The 16,144-nt window shown below is 38.6% G+C and overlaps 1 protein-coding gene across 4 annotated transcripts in view; it reads left to right on the forward strand.

Annotated features, from left to right (window-relative positions):
• The first annotated feature begins 269 nt into the window (after positions 1-269).
• The window catches only part of ACYP2 (acylphosphatase 2), a 42,840-nt gene continuing 26,965 nt past the window's right edge, over positions 270-16,144 (forward strand). For 2 of the 4 annotated variants that reach the window (XM_080408390.1, XM_080408388.1), the window contains exons 1-3: positions 270-968; positions 1,608-1,624; positions 2,692-2,801. In XM_080408390.1, the coding sequence (XP_080264516.1) occupies positions 899-968; positions 1,608-1,624; positions 2,692-2,801 (197 nt within the window). In that variant the 5' untranslated portion in view covers positions 270-898. Of the gene's footprint in view, positions 969-1,244; positions 1,487-1,607; positions 1,625-2,691; positions 2,802-16,144 lie in introns of those variants that run through there. The other 2 variants (XM_080408391.1, XM_080408389.1) reach the window with 2 other exon arrangements.

The following is a 16,144-nucleotide window of genomic DNA, read 5'->3' on the forward strand; positions in this document are numbered from 1 at the left end:
AACACTCCAGATAAAAATATTTCTGGTGTTTGGTTGGAGACTTGGCCTACTACATAACTAACTTCTGGCTGGTGTTTTTGCACATGTAGCATCTACTTAAGAAGTTACGTGCTAACCCTTCTGGAAAGGTTTGCTAATAAAAACATGAGCACTCACAGATACCGCTGAAGCTTTGGTGAATAGTTTGAGGTGAGCTTCATTATCTCCAAGGCTTGCTGCTCCAGCAGAGTCCAGCCCCTTGCTGGCTTGGTGTTTGCCTCAGCACAGTGACTGAACAGGGAAAAGAAATGAGCTTTTAAAATTCTGGGTGAAAGCTTAAATAATGTCAAGGTGTGAGGAAAAATCAGTCATGGAGCCTTGCCAGAGAAGGATGCCCAAGATAAAGTTGAGGGGTTTTTTGTTGTTTTAGCTTTCAACTACTCAACTTTCCACCTTATCAGTTGCCTCATACCATGTCAGGAAAATACTTTGTTTCAATGATTCCTGTGAATCCCTGAGAAAGGCTGGTTACCTGTGTGGTGGATGCTTGAGGTGGGAAGCCCAGCTGGGCATCTGCACCTTACTGCACCAGCCCTCAAAGAGAAGACAGTCTCGGTCGGACATTTATTCTCTTAACATTGTTTCTAATCTCAAATATGAGGGAGTAACACCTTGAATTCGTACCTCACGACACGCGGCCGGCCGCTGCGCACCCCACACGCAACGCGGCGGTGGCGGGCGGTGCCTCCCCTCAGCGCCGCGCTCCCGCCCGCGGAGGGAGAGGGGGCGGCAGGGGGCGGCAGGCCCGCGTGAGGCGGCCGCTCGCGCGGGAAGCTTGAGCCTCGCGCGCTGCCGTCCGCGCCCCGCTCGGCCGCGGCCTGCAGAGTAGCACCCGGCGCCTGACTGCTCATCCTTCGCCATGTCTGCCCTAGCGAAGGCCTCCGGCGCGCTCAAATCAGTGGATTACGAAGTGTTCGGGCGGGTGCAAGGTGAGGAGGGGCTCGGGGGTGCGGGGCGGCTGCCGCGGCGGTGGCGGGGCGCGCATGCGCGCGGGGCCGAGCGAGGCGGTGGCGGCGGCTGAGGGTGCAGGGGCGGCTGCTGCCACCACCGCCATCGTCCCCGACGGGAAAAAAGTTGTGAGGATGCCCCCGCCCTAAGGCTCGCCCGGTTACCTGGGGACTGCAGACTGTTCTGTTAAAGGCGCTTTTCGTTACCTGCCTTCATGGTCGCGTCCTGTCGGCACGGTGGTGTGGGAATGAGCGCGGTTCTGTGGGAATGTCGCCCCCCCCCCCCCTCCCCCGCACCGGCGATTTGGCGGCAAAACCCTGAGGTGACAGTTCGGTCAGAGGCGGGTCTCGCACTGCGGCGCCTCCGGTGAGGGAAACTCCGTGCGCTGACCGCGCTAATGAGAGCGGTTTGCCGAGGGGAAGGCTGGAGGCCGGCTCGTACCCAAATTCTGTGGAGTTTGCCCGGTGTTAAAATTTCACAACTGCTCGCTGAAACTTTTGTAAGAAAAGGCCATAGATGACTTGTGTGCAATTTCTGGTAACTTTGTATTAAAGTGAAATTCCTAGAACTGGTATTATTTCATATTACTTCAATGGATTTTTTTTTTCTTTCTTTTCTAGGTGTTTGTTTCAGAATGGTAAGGCAATGCCTGGTTTACCAGTTCTCCTTTACAGGATAGTATTTCCAGTGCTAAAAATATGGCAACGGGTCAGCAGGGTATAAACATATCCAGCCTGAATTTTGAGTTCTAGGTTAGATGGTTACATATTGCAAGTGAATTTTAAAGGAAAAAAATACTTGTTTTACATTAAGGTTGTATTAAAGTGGATTTTTAAAAGTTTACTAATGTGTTTTGCCTGTTTGTATAGCTTCTAAAGATTGTTTGGATTACTTGTGATAAAACAGCCACAAGAGCGTTATAACATGTTAAACTTTAAAAATGTTACATCTGAAGTTTCTTGATACTGGCTTCTGAAACAGTGTGTTCCGGTGTCATTCTTTTAATGGCATTTACGGTACCTGTGTTTAAGGAAACTTACTGTAACAATGTGCTACAAACACACAGTCTGTGGCTCATGTCACAACCAAATATCTCCACAAGCTCTGAACATGCAGCACGTGCAGTTCACAGAAACCCAAGAAACAAGAGAACATATTTCAAATAAGAACAATTATTTGTCTGAAACTAGTGTACCATGCTTAATATTAGACTTAAAAGGTTTTATGCATTGTTTATATGTATGATGAAATAGTGCAAAATCGAAATAGATAGAGGCTTACAATATAGTATGTCTTGAATGTAATTATTCTATCAGGTGGAAAGCGTATGTCCACACATGATGTGGTGGGCAGGTGCAAGTTTGCTCTACCTTATTTTGAGCTGACCTGGAGCCATGTGAACACACACCAGAGTGCCAGTCCTGAGCTAATAAGCAGTATATAATAAGCATATATAATATGAAAGTGGTAATTAATTTGTGCATTTATTACGTATATGTGAAATGTCATTCTTATTCAAAAAATGGGTGCTTCTGCTGCAACTTCAGAGCTGGCAGAAACATCTTAATGTCTGAGTATGAGCAGCATCCATGGATATTTTTCTTAAGCGTAGGTCTTAAACCTATGAAAATGAAAGTGGGGTTTTAAGTGGTGTACATGTTGTGTATGTGCTAACACTGATTTTTCATTATTTTTTCCAATCAGTACACAGAAGAGGAAGCTAGGAAATTAGGAGTGGTTGGCTGGGTTAAAAATACCAGTCAAGGAACTGTAACGGGCCAAGTTCAGGGCCCAGAAGACAAAGTAAATGCGATGTAAGTATTTTTGTGGCTTTTTAGTCTTACTAAAGTAATTTACAGAAATGTTTTTGATACAAAGTGACTAGTAGATTCATATATCAGTAGTGTACAGTACTTTAAATAATCAGTTTTAGTGTTGTGGAGTTGAGGAGATGCCTTCTTTTTTGAGCAGTAAAAAAGTCTTTAAGCTTTAAAAATAGTGTGTATCATTAGCCAGTTTTAACTTCTAGTGTCGCACAATTTGTCAGTGTGTTTCCCTAACGTACTCTTCTCTTGTGAAATGAAGAAAAAGCCTTTATTCCTACATGTGAGCAAAGACCTGGGGTTTAATTCTTCAAAACTTCTCTGTTACGAAACACTGAAGAATTCCATCAAAATGCTTGCTCAGCATGTACTTAAATCAATTTAAACTGAGTTTAAATATGATATTTTTCCCCCGCTTTTTTTAAAAAAAAACATAAATATGCATTTCAGCAAAGGTCAGTGTTCTCTACCATCTGGAAATATATTCTGAAGTATTTTGATGTCTTTAAAAGAATTGGTAATTATTTTCTTTATTAAATTGCCAGTTTCCAAAAGCTTGAAGCTATCACTCTGAGGAAACGATGCCTGGAAAAAAACACAAAGCCTGATTCAGTTGCTTCCAACTATCGTTTTTTGCAAGTGTATAGAGGGAGATTGTTGAGAGTTTTAAAAAATCCTTCAATGGTTTGCGCTCTCAACAAAGAATGAATGATTGTAAAAGTTTCCTTTGTAAGCTTTATTATGGATGGGCAACTATTAGTGCAAATTCTGCCAGCACTTTCCGATAAGGGAATTGCTTCAGAACTGAACTTAGATTAAGCGAAGTTGGCTTTCTGCAGAGAAAATATGTGTTACACTTTCAAGTAAAGAGATTTATGTATGATTATCTAATGTGACAGAAGTATTTGTAGCCATTTTCTTGGTTTTGAGCTCAAAGTGAGATTGCTTATCTTGGGCTGCAAAACATTTACAAAGCCAGAGAAATATCAGTTGTTTTCTTAGGTTAAGTTTATACTCATTTTCTTTAAGACCTTTGTTCATAGCCTGATGTAAATATCTTTAAAATTTAGTATCTTGGTGCCATCTCTAGTTAATTTAGAGCACTGAAAATGGACATCTGAGAAATCAGGATTTGGTTTCTGTTTGTTGGAGTACTTTTTCACTTGAAAATTTCTAGTCAGTTGATTTATTTTCATTAAGCAGGTTGAAGTCAAAGCATAGCTTAGCTGCTGATACTTCTTGCATTTGCATGAACTAGGATTGCCGCAGAATGCGGTGTTTTCATCCACCCTTTTCCCTTTCCTGTTATGTCAATGGGATTTAAAGGAAACTACATTTACTCGCAACACCAGATAGTTTGTGCATAATAGGGGATCTTGCAATAGAGCTGAAAAATTACACTATCAAGACTCGGCTCATTTGCAGAGATGTGTTGGCATGCAGACTATTCGAAAAGGAAATCAGTTTTTATTTTTCATTGTTACACAATTTTAAATAGGGTCAGCAAGTGGGATTGAGACCAAAGAAAAAAGTTGTTGAAGCTTTTGATGTACATTGTATTTGATATTCAGAACAAATAATAAGTTGTTTTGAGTTGCTGCTGCTTCATTTCATGCTGGAAATAAATTTTCCTCTGATTTAGGAATAATGTTGCAATGCTGAAGTGCAATTTTGAAGTATGCGTAGAGATATGGATTATTAAACTGGAGAACCTAGAGTGGAATGCTGAAGGAGAAACAGTTCACTTTTCCTTGTTCCCTGTGTGTGCTCTTATATATCAAAAGGCTAGTGAGCTTATTTTTGGCACTAAACTGGTGAACTTGCACATGAAAAAGGAGCTCTTGTGTATGAATAGCTACTTGGAAAGGCTCTTATTTCTCTCTGCTAGTACATGTTAATAGGAGAACAAAACAGACTTGAGTTTCTCAAGTTTTTTTCCAGAGCTTACAGCATTTTTTGTAATGCTCAGTCATGCTCCCTGGGAATTCATAATACTGTGTTCTAGATTCAATAGTTATTTAAAATGCTATATTAAATAAAAACAAAATGAGGCTTGCTTCTGCTATGGGAAATTAATATAAACCGGTAATCCTAAACATAGATTTGTATTAAAACTCTGATAATCAGTGGGAAATTCTGGCACCAACTTCCTATGCAAGCTCTAGTTTGTATTTGCTAGATATTTAGAACTTAAAATTGAGCCTGTATGTGTAAGACACTTAAAAATTTGGAGATCTCATATGTTCAAAGAAAGTGAACACTTTTCAGAGAAATATGGTACATGAATCAATGTTGCAAGATATTTCAAGAAAGGTTCCTGGTAAAGAGCTATTTCAAATGTTGGAGCAGTATGTTACCTTGTAGAATTCTTTCAAGAATAGTTTGTGCAGTGTCTTTTGGACAGATATTTTCAGACTTATGTAAGTTTCTAGTTAAAACTTTAGGCCCAAAAGGTCTGATTTTCAGAGGTGCAGCACTTGGACTTTAAAAAATTACATATCAATGGTAATAAAATTATTTGTCAGTAGTTTTACTGGTTTTGGCGTGTTAATGTTAGTACTGTTTAGGGAAAGGTGGAAGGGGTGTTTTGGTCAGTCATAAACAATGTTTATCTTTTCATGATGCTAAATAAAATCAAAACCATAAACTATGAAGTGAGTAGAGATGCCATTAAAGTATAGTTCTAGAACAGGTAAATGGGAAAAGCAATATGGGATGGAAGAAAAGAGGGATAAGAGTTTGAGGGGAGGATAAAAATAGGGAAAGTGTAACAAATGTGGGGAAAAACAACATGAGGCAGTTCAATGTTACCAGAAGCATGGAGTGAATCACAAAGCGTGCCTTTGTTCTGGAGCAGTAATGCGGCAGACCTCTAACGCAATGGTTTTCCAGCAGCAGTCCTTTGCTCCCTGTTTTCTGACCCTTTTTGTTCTATTTTGTATCACTGCTTGTATTGTGAGGCACAGCTATGAAGCATCCAGTACAGGCTCAAGAAGCAATGCTGTTAAATGATTCATTTTTTTTTTACACAGGCTGCAAGGTAAAATATATTCTGGGAGGAATTATGAGGATGGTCCTGGTGATCTATTTGAAGTGTTATTGTAATGCACGTGTGGAGTTTATACTGGTTTGGGTCACTCTTCATCTAAAGTGGAGAAAATAAGATGTAAAGCAGGAGAGTTGGCAGCATGACTATCTGCACATACTTAAAGCTCTCTAGTGAAGTGAGAGCATGTTAGGGAAGGTCTAGTCTGAAAATCAGTTGGCCAGGTAACTGATGATCTTTTGAGAGTTTTGGGTAGTCAAATACAACTTTACTGCATTAGAACTGTGGAATTAGGTGTAGGAGGGCAGCCAGAGGCGAAGTATCTACTGCTGCAGAGGCAGCACAGAAGAGTGTTTGTTAGCGTGGGCTGTGTGCTTGGTTCCTTCCCATCCTGCCCTAGAAAAGAACTGGCCTCTCTTACCCAAGTGTGGTGTAGTTTCTTCAGCAGAGTGCCAAAGCCTGGATTTTTTCCTAAAATGTGGAAGTAATTGTTTCCTTGCAGACATGAAGTATGATTATGATGAATTGCCTTGAAAGATGACATGCAGAATAGTTTGCTCTGGAGAATGTAACAACTTAGCAGGGGCATTCTGACTTTTACATAAATAAGCGGAAAATAAGTAGGCATGAAGGGTTGGGGCCTGAAAAATGTTGCATGTGCTAGTGATTGTATTCCTTATTGACCCATTTGCTTAGTGTTGAACATGGGTATAAATTTTTGTTGAAGTGGTGCTGGGAGGCAGACTTCTTTAATTTATGTTCTGTGGTGGTGAAATCTTTATCACGCTGAAAACTGGCAAAATTTATGGACTTCCTTGAGGCTAGGATTTCAGTGAGTTTCACTGAAATACAAGAAGCTTAAGATTTGAATGAGCAGGTTTTGATTTTGGGTATTTTCATTGGAAGATTTGCCTTCAGTTTGTTTTTAATCTGAAACTTTTAGATTCTCAAAGATCAGGCAAATTTTACATCATGTATTTTGAAGCCAATTTTTTATTTTAATCTGGAGATTTTGCAGACAATTTTAGAGGGTATGTTAAAGAAATCTTGAGAACCTTTTACCTGTAAGCTTGCTTTAATATCTCTTGCTTTTTAACCTCTAGATGGAGCTGTTTGTTCCGTAGAAACTTTCAAGTATACATGCCTTATTTGAGGTGAATCTATTTTTAGACTGTTGTGGTAGAATCCATATTTTTCTTCACTACCTTTTCCCCTGCTATATTTTATAGTTCTGTTCTGTCTGCTGTTACTGCTCCACATAGATAACACCCATTATCCTTAGATACTAAAAGCTCATTTCCAGTCTTTTACCTGTCTGTAAGCCAAAGAATACTAAAGTCACAAGAAAAGCAGTTGCAGCATTTCTAAAATGTAATGACATAAGGTTTTATGGTAAGCTGAAAGCCTTTTTGCCAGTCTGGATATTGTTAAATGGAGTAGAGGAGGTAGTCCTTTTGTTTCTTTTTTTCAGGAGGACTTGTAGGACAGGGTTTTTCGTTATAGTATCTTGCGATATTTTTTCCATTTTCCTCATTAAATAAGGCTAGAGCCTTTGTGGTTGTTGCCATAGCAACTTGCATTGACAGGCTAGAAATTGCTTTCATATGAGATTTTTTTTAACTTTGAGTGATGGCATATTAGTTACCCATTAAAAGAGGAATATAAGACATGTGTAGATTGTCAACTTCAGAATTTATTCCAAAAATCAAAGATTTCAAATCAGGCTTACATGCTAAAATATAAAACCTTAGGACACTTTTTAGGCTCTGGTAGTATATAATAACGTAGCAAATATTATTTCTGTCTTTGTAGAAAGGCATGATGTCAAATATAGATTGCTTGTCATGGAAATTATTTTTAATTAGTAAATTAATGCTAATTTAATTTGAATTTTATTCTTAATACCAGTTTTGGTCGAGACGTAATATTAAATATATACGTGACTTGAAAATTACTTCAGTGTGTAGCTGCATAGAAAAATCTAGATTTTTACCACTTAAGAGGAGAAGGGAACTCTGTATCAGTTAATATTGCAGCTCTCATTCTCTGTTTCGTTAGCCAGGTGTATCCAAGATTCTTGTCTTTGCCAACTGGCATTGAGTAAATATAATTCAATACTATTTCTCAATAGTAGAGAATAGTCCTGATGGCATGAAATGGAACTAAATGCTAGTAAAAAAAGCCCTCCATATTTAGACTATGACTGGATTCCTTGAGCAAAATCCCAGATCTTAATACCCAATTTATGTTGAGATATAGAACGATTTTAGTTTGTATTTTGAGATTTTTCTCCATTTTAAGAGGATATATTTTTAATTTTTCAGCTCAAACTAGATGTTTAGGAGAAGAAACTGTAACACTTTGTTGCACATAAAGCTAGGCATAATGGTAGAAATTAATCTGAAAGGAACATCTGTACAGACAACGAAGTGGTTTAGGTTTTTAAATAAGTTAAAGGCATCTGATGTATTCTGCTCTTGAAGCTGCAAAAGCCTGTTATTCAAAAGAAGACAAAGGCAGTTGAGTGAGAAGTTCAGAGAGGCTGGAAGTATTGATAGATTATGAAGAGAATATGGATGTCAGTTTGAGTTTGGCAACAGCTGATAACTAAAATAATGATTGTGGACTAGGAATCAATAGATTCAAGAAGTGTTGAGTAACATCAGACTAGTAGAAAAGGTACAGAACTTCCAGAGACACTTTTATGTCTAAGGGGCAGAGGCAGCATGGTACAGTAACTAAAGGTGTGCTATAATGGAAAAAAATCATGATGGGAGATTGGTCCTCGAGATAGAAGCAGAATTCTGAAACTTGTTATTGTGGGGGAGGAGAATATCAGAGGGATGAGCTAATTGCAGTGGAAGTGAAATGCCAAGGGGAGTTTGAAACCAATATTATGGTCAAACATGGCAGAGAGGATTTAACAAGAGATTTGTTAGACAATCTTAATACAAGTACTTCTAAAACAAATTAAGTAGGCTGTGAGAAACTCTTACCATTATTCAAAGATGAATGCAGTTGTTCTCAGAATAGGCTCCAAATTCACAGGTATACATTTTCAGGGTGGTATGATTAAAAGGTTGTAAAAATTTGTTACTGGACTGATTTAATTACTAGCTATGTTTAATGGGCACACTGGCTGAAATTCCATTGTATCTTTTTTTTTTGTTTGCATCCCACATATCCAGAAGAGCATAAAGACACAAAATAATAACTGCTTCATTTAAAGCAACAATTTCAAGTTGATCATACAAAGAACACTGGTCACTGTATGCTATGCTTCAGTGTTATAGAAAATACTTATAAAATTGTGAGTTATAATACTTTTTGCCATGCTTATTTTCTATGAAAATACAGCTGCTCTGATGCAGAGCACTTCATGTTTACCTCGTGTTTTCAATGAGACAGCTATGTGCCATAATAGTATGGCTGAAGTATCTCCTGGATGTGCTGTTCTTGGGAAACTAACAGTGATACATTCTGAAGGAAAGGGGAGAGGGAAATTCAAATCCCATTCTTTAAGCTTTCTTTTCTACTTTGCTAAAATGCAAAATAGTGAAAAAAGCTTTGGGTGTGTTCTCATTTATGATTGTAATGAAGTACAATTGTTATGGTAATCACTGCTGAAGGTCATTTACAATGTTTCATGACTCAATAGCAGTCTGATGACAAGAAATATGATGGGGTTTTTGTGGTTCAGTGTGCGTCCAAGTATAACAAGCCTACTTTTCATTCATTTAAAGGTAAAATAACCTAACTTGAAAACTAAATTGCGTTAAGCTATAATTTTTATGGCTAGTATAATGGTAGGTGTGACCATCTCTTTTTATACCAAATTAATATCTTATCTGTGATTATTTGTTTATTGTTTAAAATTGACAGGCTAAACTGAACTATTAAGTTATGCAGGCTCTGAGCTTGGTCATGTAAATTGAATTTACGAAATGTTACTGCTGGTGACCTGGGAAGGAATGGACCTTGTTCTTTGGGGGTTTAGCAGTTCAAAACTAGATGATTTCACTTACCAAAACTGATAAATGAAGAACTAATTACAGCTTACTGTAGCAACTGTACTCAGCTGAAAAGGAAAGGAATGGGTAGGTAAGTCAGAAGACTGTAGTTTCTTGTTACTGTCTTCAGAGAATAAAACCAGTGAGACATCAATGACTCTTAGCTGAAGGAGAGAGCTGCATGCTTCCAACACAAAACTAGAGGCCTGTGGCTTACCTTTGTTCTACCCTTGCTATTTTATACTGTACAGCAGTGCTGACTGCCCCTAAGTGAAGCCTGCTCTTGTTAGTGGCTTGGGGGAAGAGCAAAAGGCAGTTCTCTCCCTGTGGACCAGGAGCAGTTGAAGGGAGAGAGGTGTAGCTTTCCACTGAAGGTCACACAGCCCACCAGTGGCAGAGCCAGAAATAGAAGTGGACTCCTGGCTCAGGTCCTGTCCTTTAGACTGTGCTGGATTGTCACTGTTCTTTACTTTGAAATGCCATAAACCACTAAAGCTTTTAACCGTGGTTATGTCTTTCTGAATATGGAATAGTGCAAAAAGAATGCTTTCCACACCCCCATTTTTTTCTGTTGGGTATAAAGATAGCTGTCTTGTATGACCTTGTAGACTTTTTAAAATCCAGTAATTTTTACAGTTGCTGTGAATTTATAGTTGCTCAGTGGGATTGGAATTCTTTATAAAGTATCTGCTTCCACTTCTAATCACTGAAGTGTTCATCGTAATATTTCGATAACAATTATAGTTTGTTCTAAATTAACAGTTCACACTAAGTGTAGGCTTATACTTCAAATAGTTAATTAAGATTTACTAAGTAATGTCTTATTAGAGCTTAATACTCATGTTTTCTTTAGCTTTTGAGTATTGGATTTTTGAAGGAGTGCAGGATAAGCAGTTAGTTTTGGGAATAAAACAAAAGTTCCTGTTGAAGATCACATGTTGTCATTGACACTTAGGGTTGCTATGTTAGGGCAGGGTTTAATTCCCACAGTATTATTCCAAATTTCCCCAAATTCCCACAAAATTATTCCAAAATACATGTTATAGTTTAGTCTCATACCCTAAACACAAGTCTGCTGAGGTATTTTCATTTGTTGGAGGGAGGGGGCTACCTCTCAACAGCTTATGGTATTGGTGCCTGAAGTGATTCAATGAGAAATGTTTCTTCCTTCCATCTCCCTCTGAAGCTGCCAGAAATGTCACTTGCTTTAACTGAGAGCCATAGGACTCCTTTTGTTCCTTAAAATTTTAAGGTATTCAATGCTTTGCATATTTGTAGGTATCTGTAAAGGAGTCAGGGGGAAGTTGCTGTTGGCCTCTAGTACATATCTAGTCTCTTGTTCTTGTTACTAGTGGGATTATTAATATTTGTTTTAATGTTAGATACACAGAAGACAAAACTGCTTTCCTCTTATGTTTATAGACCATCTACTTATTCCTGCATTTAAACAGAACTGAATTTTTGGAATAAGAAGTGTTAGTCTGTACAGTGTCTTGGAAAACCCAGTATGTGATCTTGGACAAGGTGCTTAACTTCTTTTTTTTGTACTATGTCTCTCTGATGGCTTGCTGCTTTGGAAATAATGGTTCCCCTGGGATGTTGTGTTAATGCTTCAAAGACTTTTAGCAATGTTAGTACATGAAGTCCTAATTTGCTACAGAATTCCAGACTTTCATTTGCTTAGCTGATGACTATCTGTGATAACATTCAATTCTCAAATCTCTGTTGCACAGTTGAAAGCAAGTAGGAATGCGAGGTTACATTGGATTGTACTATAAACAGGCAAGTGGAACTGTTCTCTGAGCACTCAATTTAGGCATTTTCTTGCATAAGAGGAAGTGATATACCTTTTTCATCCACACTGAAAAGTCAAACTTATTTTGACTCTAATCTTTGTAATTAAACCACAGTAAGTCTTCTGCAACAACTCTGTGCAGGATTGGTTGAGCTTTTTGGGAGACACTTGAAATACAAATTCCAGTATGATGAGTTATTTCTGCTGGATGCTTTTTAGCCATTTGAGCCTTCTAAGCATTTATGCTTTTGTTATAGTTGATATTATTGGGACCATGTGTAATGTTTTGATATTTTCAAGGTGGAAGTATTCTCTTACTATTGATACAGTAGGATGTGGTACATTTCAATGCCATTATTCTGGCTTTTTGTGCTGAAGAAAGCATTCAACATGTCTCTACTCCAACACAACATTCACAGAAACACTAATGAGTAAACTAGTATTTTTAAATGAGGATTTTGCACTCCAGCTTATCAAGGGGAGTAACTGTATGTACCCACTTAAAAACAGATCTCTGGCAACAGCTAGTAATTATCAATAAAAGCATGGACTTAGGGGTTTTTTTGAAACTTACTCTGTATGCTGTATTTGACAAGGCTGCCTGGGTTTTTGCAGCATGAAGCAAAATTAGAACTTGAGTGATGTAAGGTTCTAAATGTTTGTACAATAGAATATGGCTTATTCTGTTGAGATTACTGAGACAATGTCTGTTTTCCTAAGGCACACTCTTTATCTGTGCCTGTTGAAGCAGCCAAAAGCTGTGGGACTCTGTTTTCACAGCAGTGAACCTGAGCTGCTCTACTTCGCTTCTCAGCAGGGTTTTCTTGCTTGAGCTTGGTGCTTCACAGATGATACTCTGTAGCTTCCAGTCATCTCAGCTCATGGTAGAGTTTCATTATGTTTGCCTATATGAAACTGCATAAACATAATGGGAAAAAATAGAGAAACTTGCTATAATTTCCTATGTAGAAAAGACTTAGATGCTGGTGAGACTGAATTTATTCATGCACATGGGTTACATGTGCGATTGTATATAAACTGTAGTGAGTTTATATACAGGCGTCTTGGCCACGTGATGTTTCAATCAAGTTCTGAAACAATTAATGCGGTTCTTAAAGAGCAACTCCAGGAAAGTAACTTATTGGTTTGCTTTTTTAATTCAAAACACAAATTGACCTCGAATTCTGAAGTGTTTTTTCTACTGAAATTAATTGGGGCATTTGAAAAAAAAATAATTTAAATTGCATTGCTTAAGGCTAATGTGTTTCAGCAGTTTAGGCACAAAGATTGTGTGGGATCGGTGTGACTTTTTTCCATGGCAGAAAGGCATGCCAAAAGTATGGTATAAATTGTGGTATGAAAAATTTTGGTTTGGATTCATGTAAATTCTGATGTTTCTTCCTAGGTAGGTGCTAACATTAGCGTGAACCAAGAAATAGCAAAGGATACCTATGCTGTAGCTGGATGTCATAGTGGATCTTTGCCTTCTTAAAGGTACACAGGCGTAAGAATTAATAATTCTTCTGTATGCTGAAAGAGTAGCTAACAGTGTTTGTACAAAGTTATAATTTGATAAGGGTGTCCACTTGATGTTCTAACATATAGAAGCTTACTGAGAAAGAAAAGAATTCAGCTAACTGGTCTAAAAATGGAAGTTAAATGTGCAGAGCAATGTTAAAAGATCATTAGTGAATTTGTAAAGCCAACCATTCAAAAGTCAGTTTAGACTAGAAATGAGCTGTGCTACAGGGCACTATGATGTCTGTTGTGCTCTCTGATCTTCCCACTTGATGGTTGGAGAGGTTTGTTTTCCTTTTGTGTGTGCTGATTATATTTGGAGGTTAATGGTCCAGTAAGTAGGGAACAAGGCTGTTGTGACCACTTCTCTATCTTAAGAGGGATGAAGGATGTTACTCTGGGTCTAGAGATTTGTGTTTATAGTCCACAGGAGAAAGCAACATTTAACTAAAATTCAGGTTGCATAATATAAAGATGAGGAGATGTCTACAAGAATGCCTAGTTCATAACACTTGTTTTGGGGAAGCAGCAGCAAACAGATTGAGGATTAAGCTAGTAGTAGCCCTTGCTTCTGGTGACAAATCAGTAGGGAATATCTTTCAGATGTATTACATTATGTGCCTAGTACCAGATGTGAGAGCTCTTCTCTAAGAATGCAAAGATTTTGTATTCCAAATGGACAGCATACAAAGGAGGGGGCAGACAGCTAACCATGAATTCTGTGTTGAGTGGGTGGATTTGATCTAGTTCTGAATTCACTAATGTAATTATGCACATATCATATGGATCTTGCTGCTGTTGATCTTACCAACATTCTGGTGGTAAACACACTGACTTGGAAAAGCAACATCTCTCTAGCATTTATGCACTTAATTAGCTAGGTCAATCTAGAACTCTTAAGTGAAATCTTTGTAACTGCACAGATAGCCCAAAAGGAAAAGGAAGCTAGTAAGAGCTTGGCTTATGGGGAAAGAGCTCAAAGCCTTTTTGTGTTGCTGAGAGATAGCTTTTTGTTTTATTCCACAAATTACTCTAGTACTGATTTGATTCATGGGCAAACTGTTCAGTTTATTTACAATATTTTTATAGAAGATGAATGTGTTTCATGCTTACGTACTTAAGACACATTTTTTGCCAACAGGAGAAAAAAAAAATCAAAAATTGCTTCTGATACATTGCTCTTCTCTCTGCTGCTGTTAATGCTTTGCAGCAGTAGAAAAAAAAGTATTTCTGGGTAATGTCACTATATAGTATATAACTCAATTTTACCTTGGTTTTTTTTCCAAACTCCCTTGTTTTACACTCCAGAGAAATACAGTGTTTATTTGCTTAATATAGTGCCCTGAGATTTTTCCCTTGAACTATGCTGGATGTTACCAGCTATCCTGCAGAGTTAAAATTACTTTTTGTGTCTTTGCCTTTCTTTTAATGTGGCCCCTCTGAAGGGAATACTGACGTCTCTTTACAGAGAATCACTTATATAAACTTGGAGAAGACACTGGGTTTCATGTGAAATCCTTCTACTCTCGAGTTGATTTACTATAGTCAGTCTATGTTACTGGATTAGAAGATTTCTTTCCGAAGCTGGTATTCTTTGTGATGTTTTTTCCATAGTTGGGGTAAAACAGCTGGCTGTTTTAATCTATAATGAATGTGCTGCTTGTGTACCTTAAATGCTTTCCACTGGTGTTCAGACTTGTGCTCCAGTGTAATGATGCTGTGGGCTCTTCCTGCTTGTTTCCCTGCTGTTAAAGGAACAGAGAAAATCAGTCTGGAAAGTGTTCAAAACTTAATGAAAGAAAAGCAGGCTTTGAAGTGGGTGGCTGATATTATGTTTGGAAAAAGATTCCTTGAACTACCAATGACCATTTTGGTGGGAGAGGGTCCTGGACAAGTAGTTTTCCTTCCCCTTTTTAACTCCATAAACCCTAGAATTTTAATACATACTAGAACACAAACCATCTGGAGCAAAAATCCCAAACTATTCCAGCTCATGAATCTCCCAGCAATCATTTAATGAGATTTTAGTCATCATATTTTTGGATCTGAGCAGGTTTGGCCTACTGTAAAGGAACTCACCTGAAATGCTGTTACGCTGCACAAATGTTAATCCTGAGCCTCTGGCCCTGCTTATTACATAATATAAACCGTTCCTTGAAATTAGATTTCAAGGATAGTGCTGGGACACTTTTCAGACAGCACAGCTATGCACCACTGTCAGTCTATATAGGTTTAAAATAATCTTTAAATTTAGATGGCTTAGTGTTTAGGAAAATGAGACTGTTTGGCTCTGTATTCTGGGAGGGGTGCAGAAGAGTAGCTGGCTACTGTGGTTTGAGATCTCCCCTGTCCTGCCGTGCTTTTGCAGACTGTGTGGGTCAGGAGCTGGAGCCTGGCAACAGGTCTTCCCTGCCAGTCTGGGGGCTGCGAGGAGATCAGCCGTGAGAGAGCTCTGCAGAGGCTAGCGCAGAGCCAGGAGTATTGGGAAGGATTGATCTTGATCAAGTCCATATAGCACAGCTGTCTTGGGGGCTGTGAATTTTGAAGGGTCATGCTCCTTAGCAGCTGGATAGACAAACCGGCAGCATATTCTGATGAAAAACACTTTGTTGGAGTGCAACTTCAGTGTCTTTTGGAGATCAGTCTGTTCAAGCTCTTATGTCAGTTGCTTGTTTGCCAGTGGATCGCACCTGTAACCTATCCATGGCTGGGAGTATATAGGCAGAATTTTTACTTGTGCTGCTGCAATTTACTGTTGCGTGTGCTATGCCTGCTTGGCTGGGAAGCTGTGCTTGAGCAGTATTACTCAGCTCCAGCCACAGGAGAACACATTTGCTGTTTCCTGCTGTTTGTCACAGACATCACAAATGATGTCTAGTTAAGTTTAAAAAAGTCATAGCTAGAATGTGGTCAGCTTTGCAAAAGTTCAGGTGAACAGCGTTCCCATGATGCCTTGCAAAATGAG

Source organism: Falco punctatus (genome assembly GCF_963210335.1).
Source record: "Falco punctatus genome assembly, chromosome: 12".
Classification (NCBI taxonomy): domain Eukaryota; kingdom Metazoa; phylum Chordata; class Aves; order Falconiformes; family Falconidae; genus Falco; species Falco punctatus.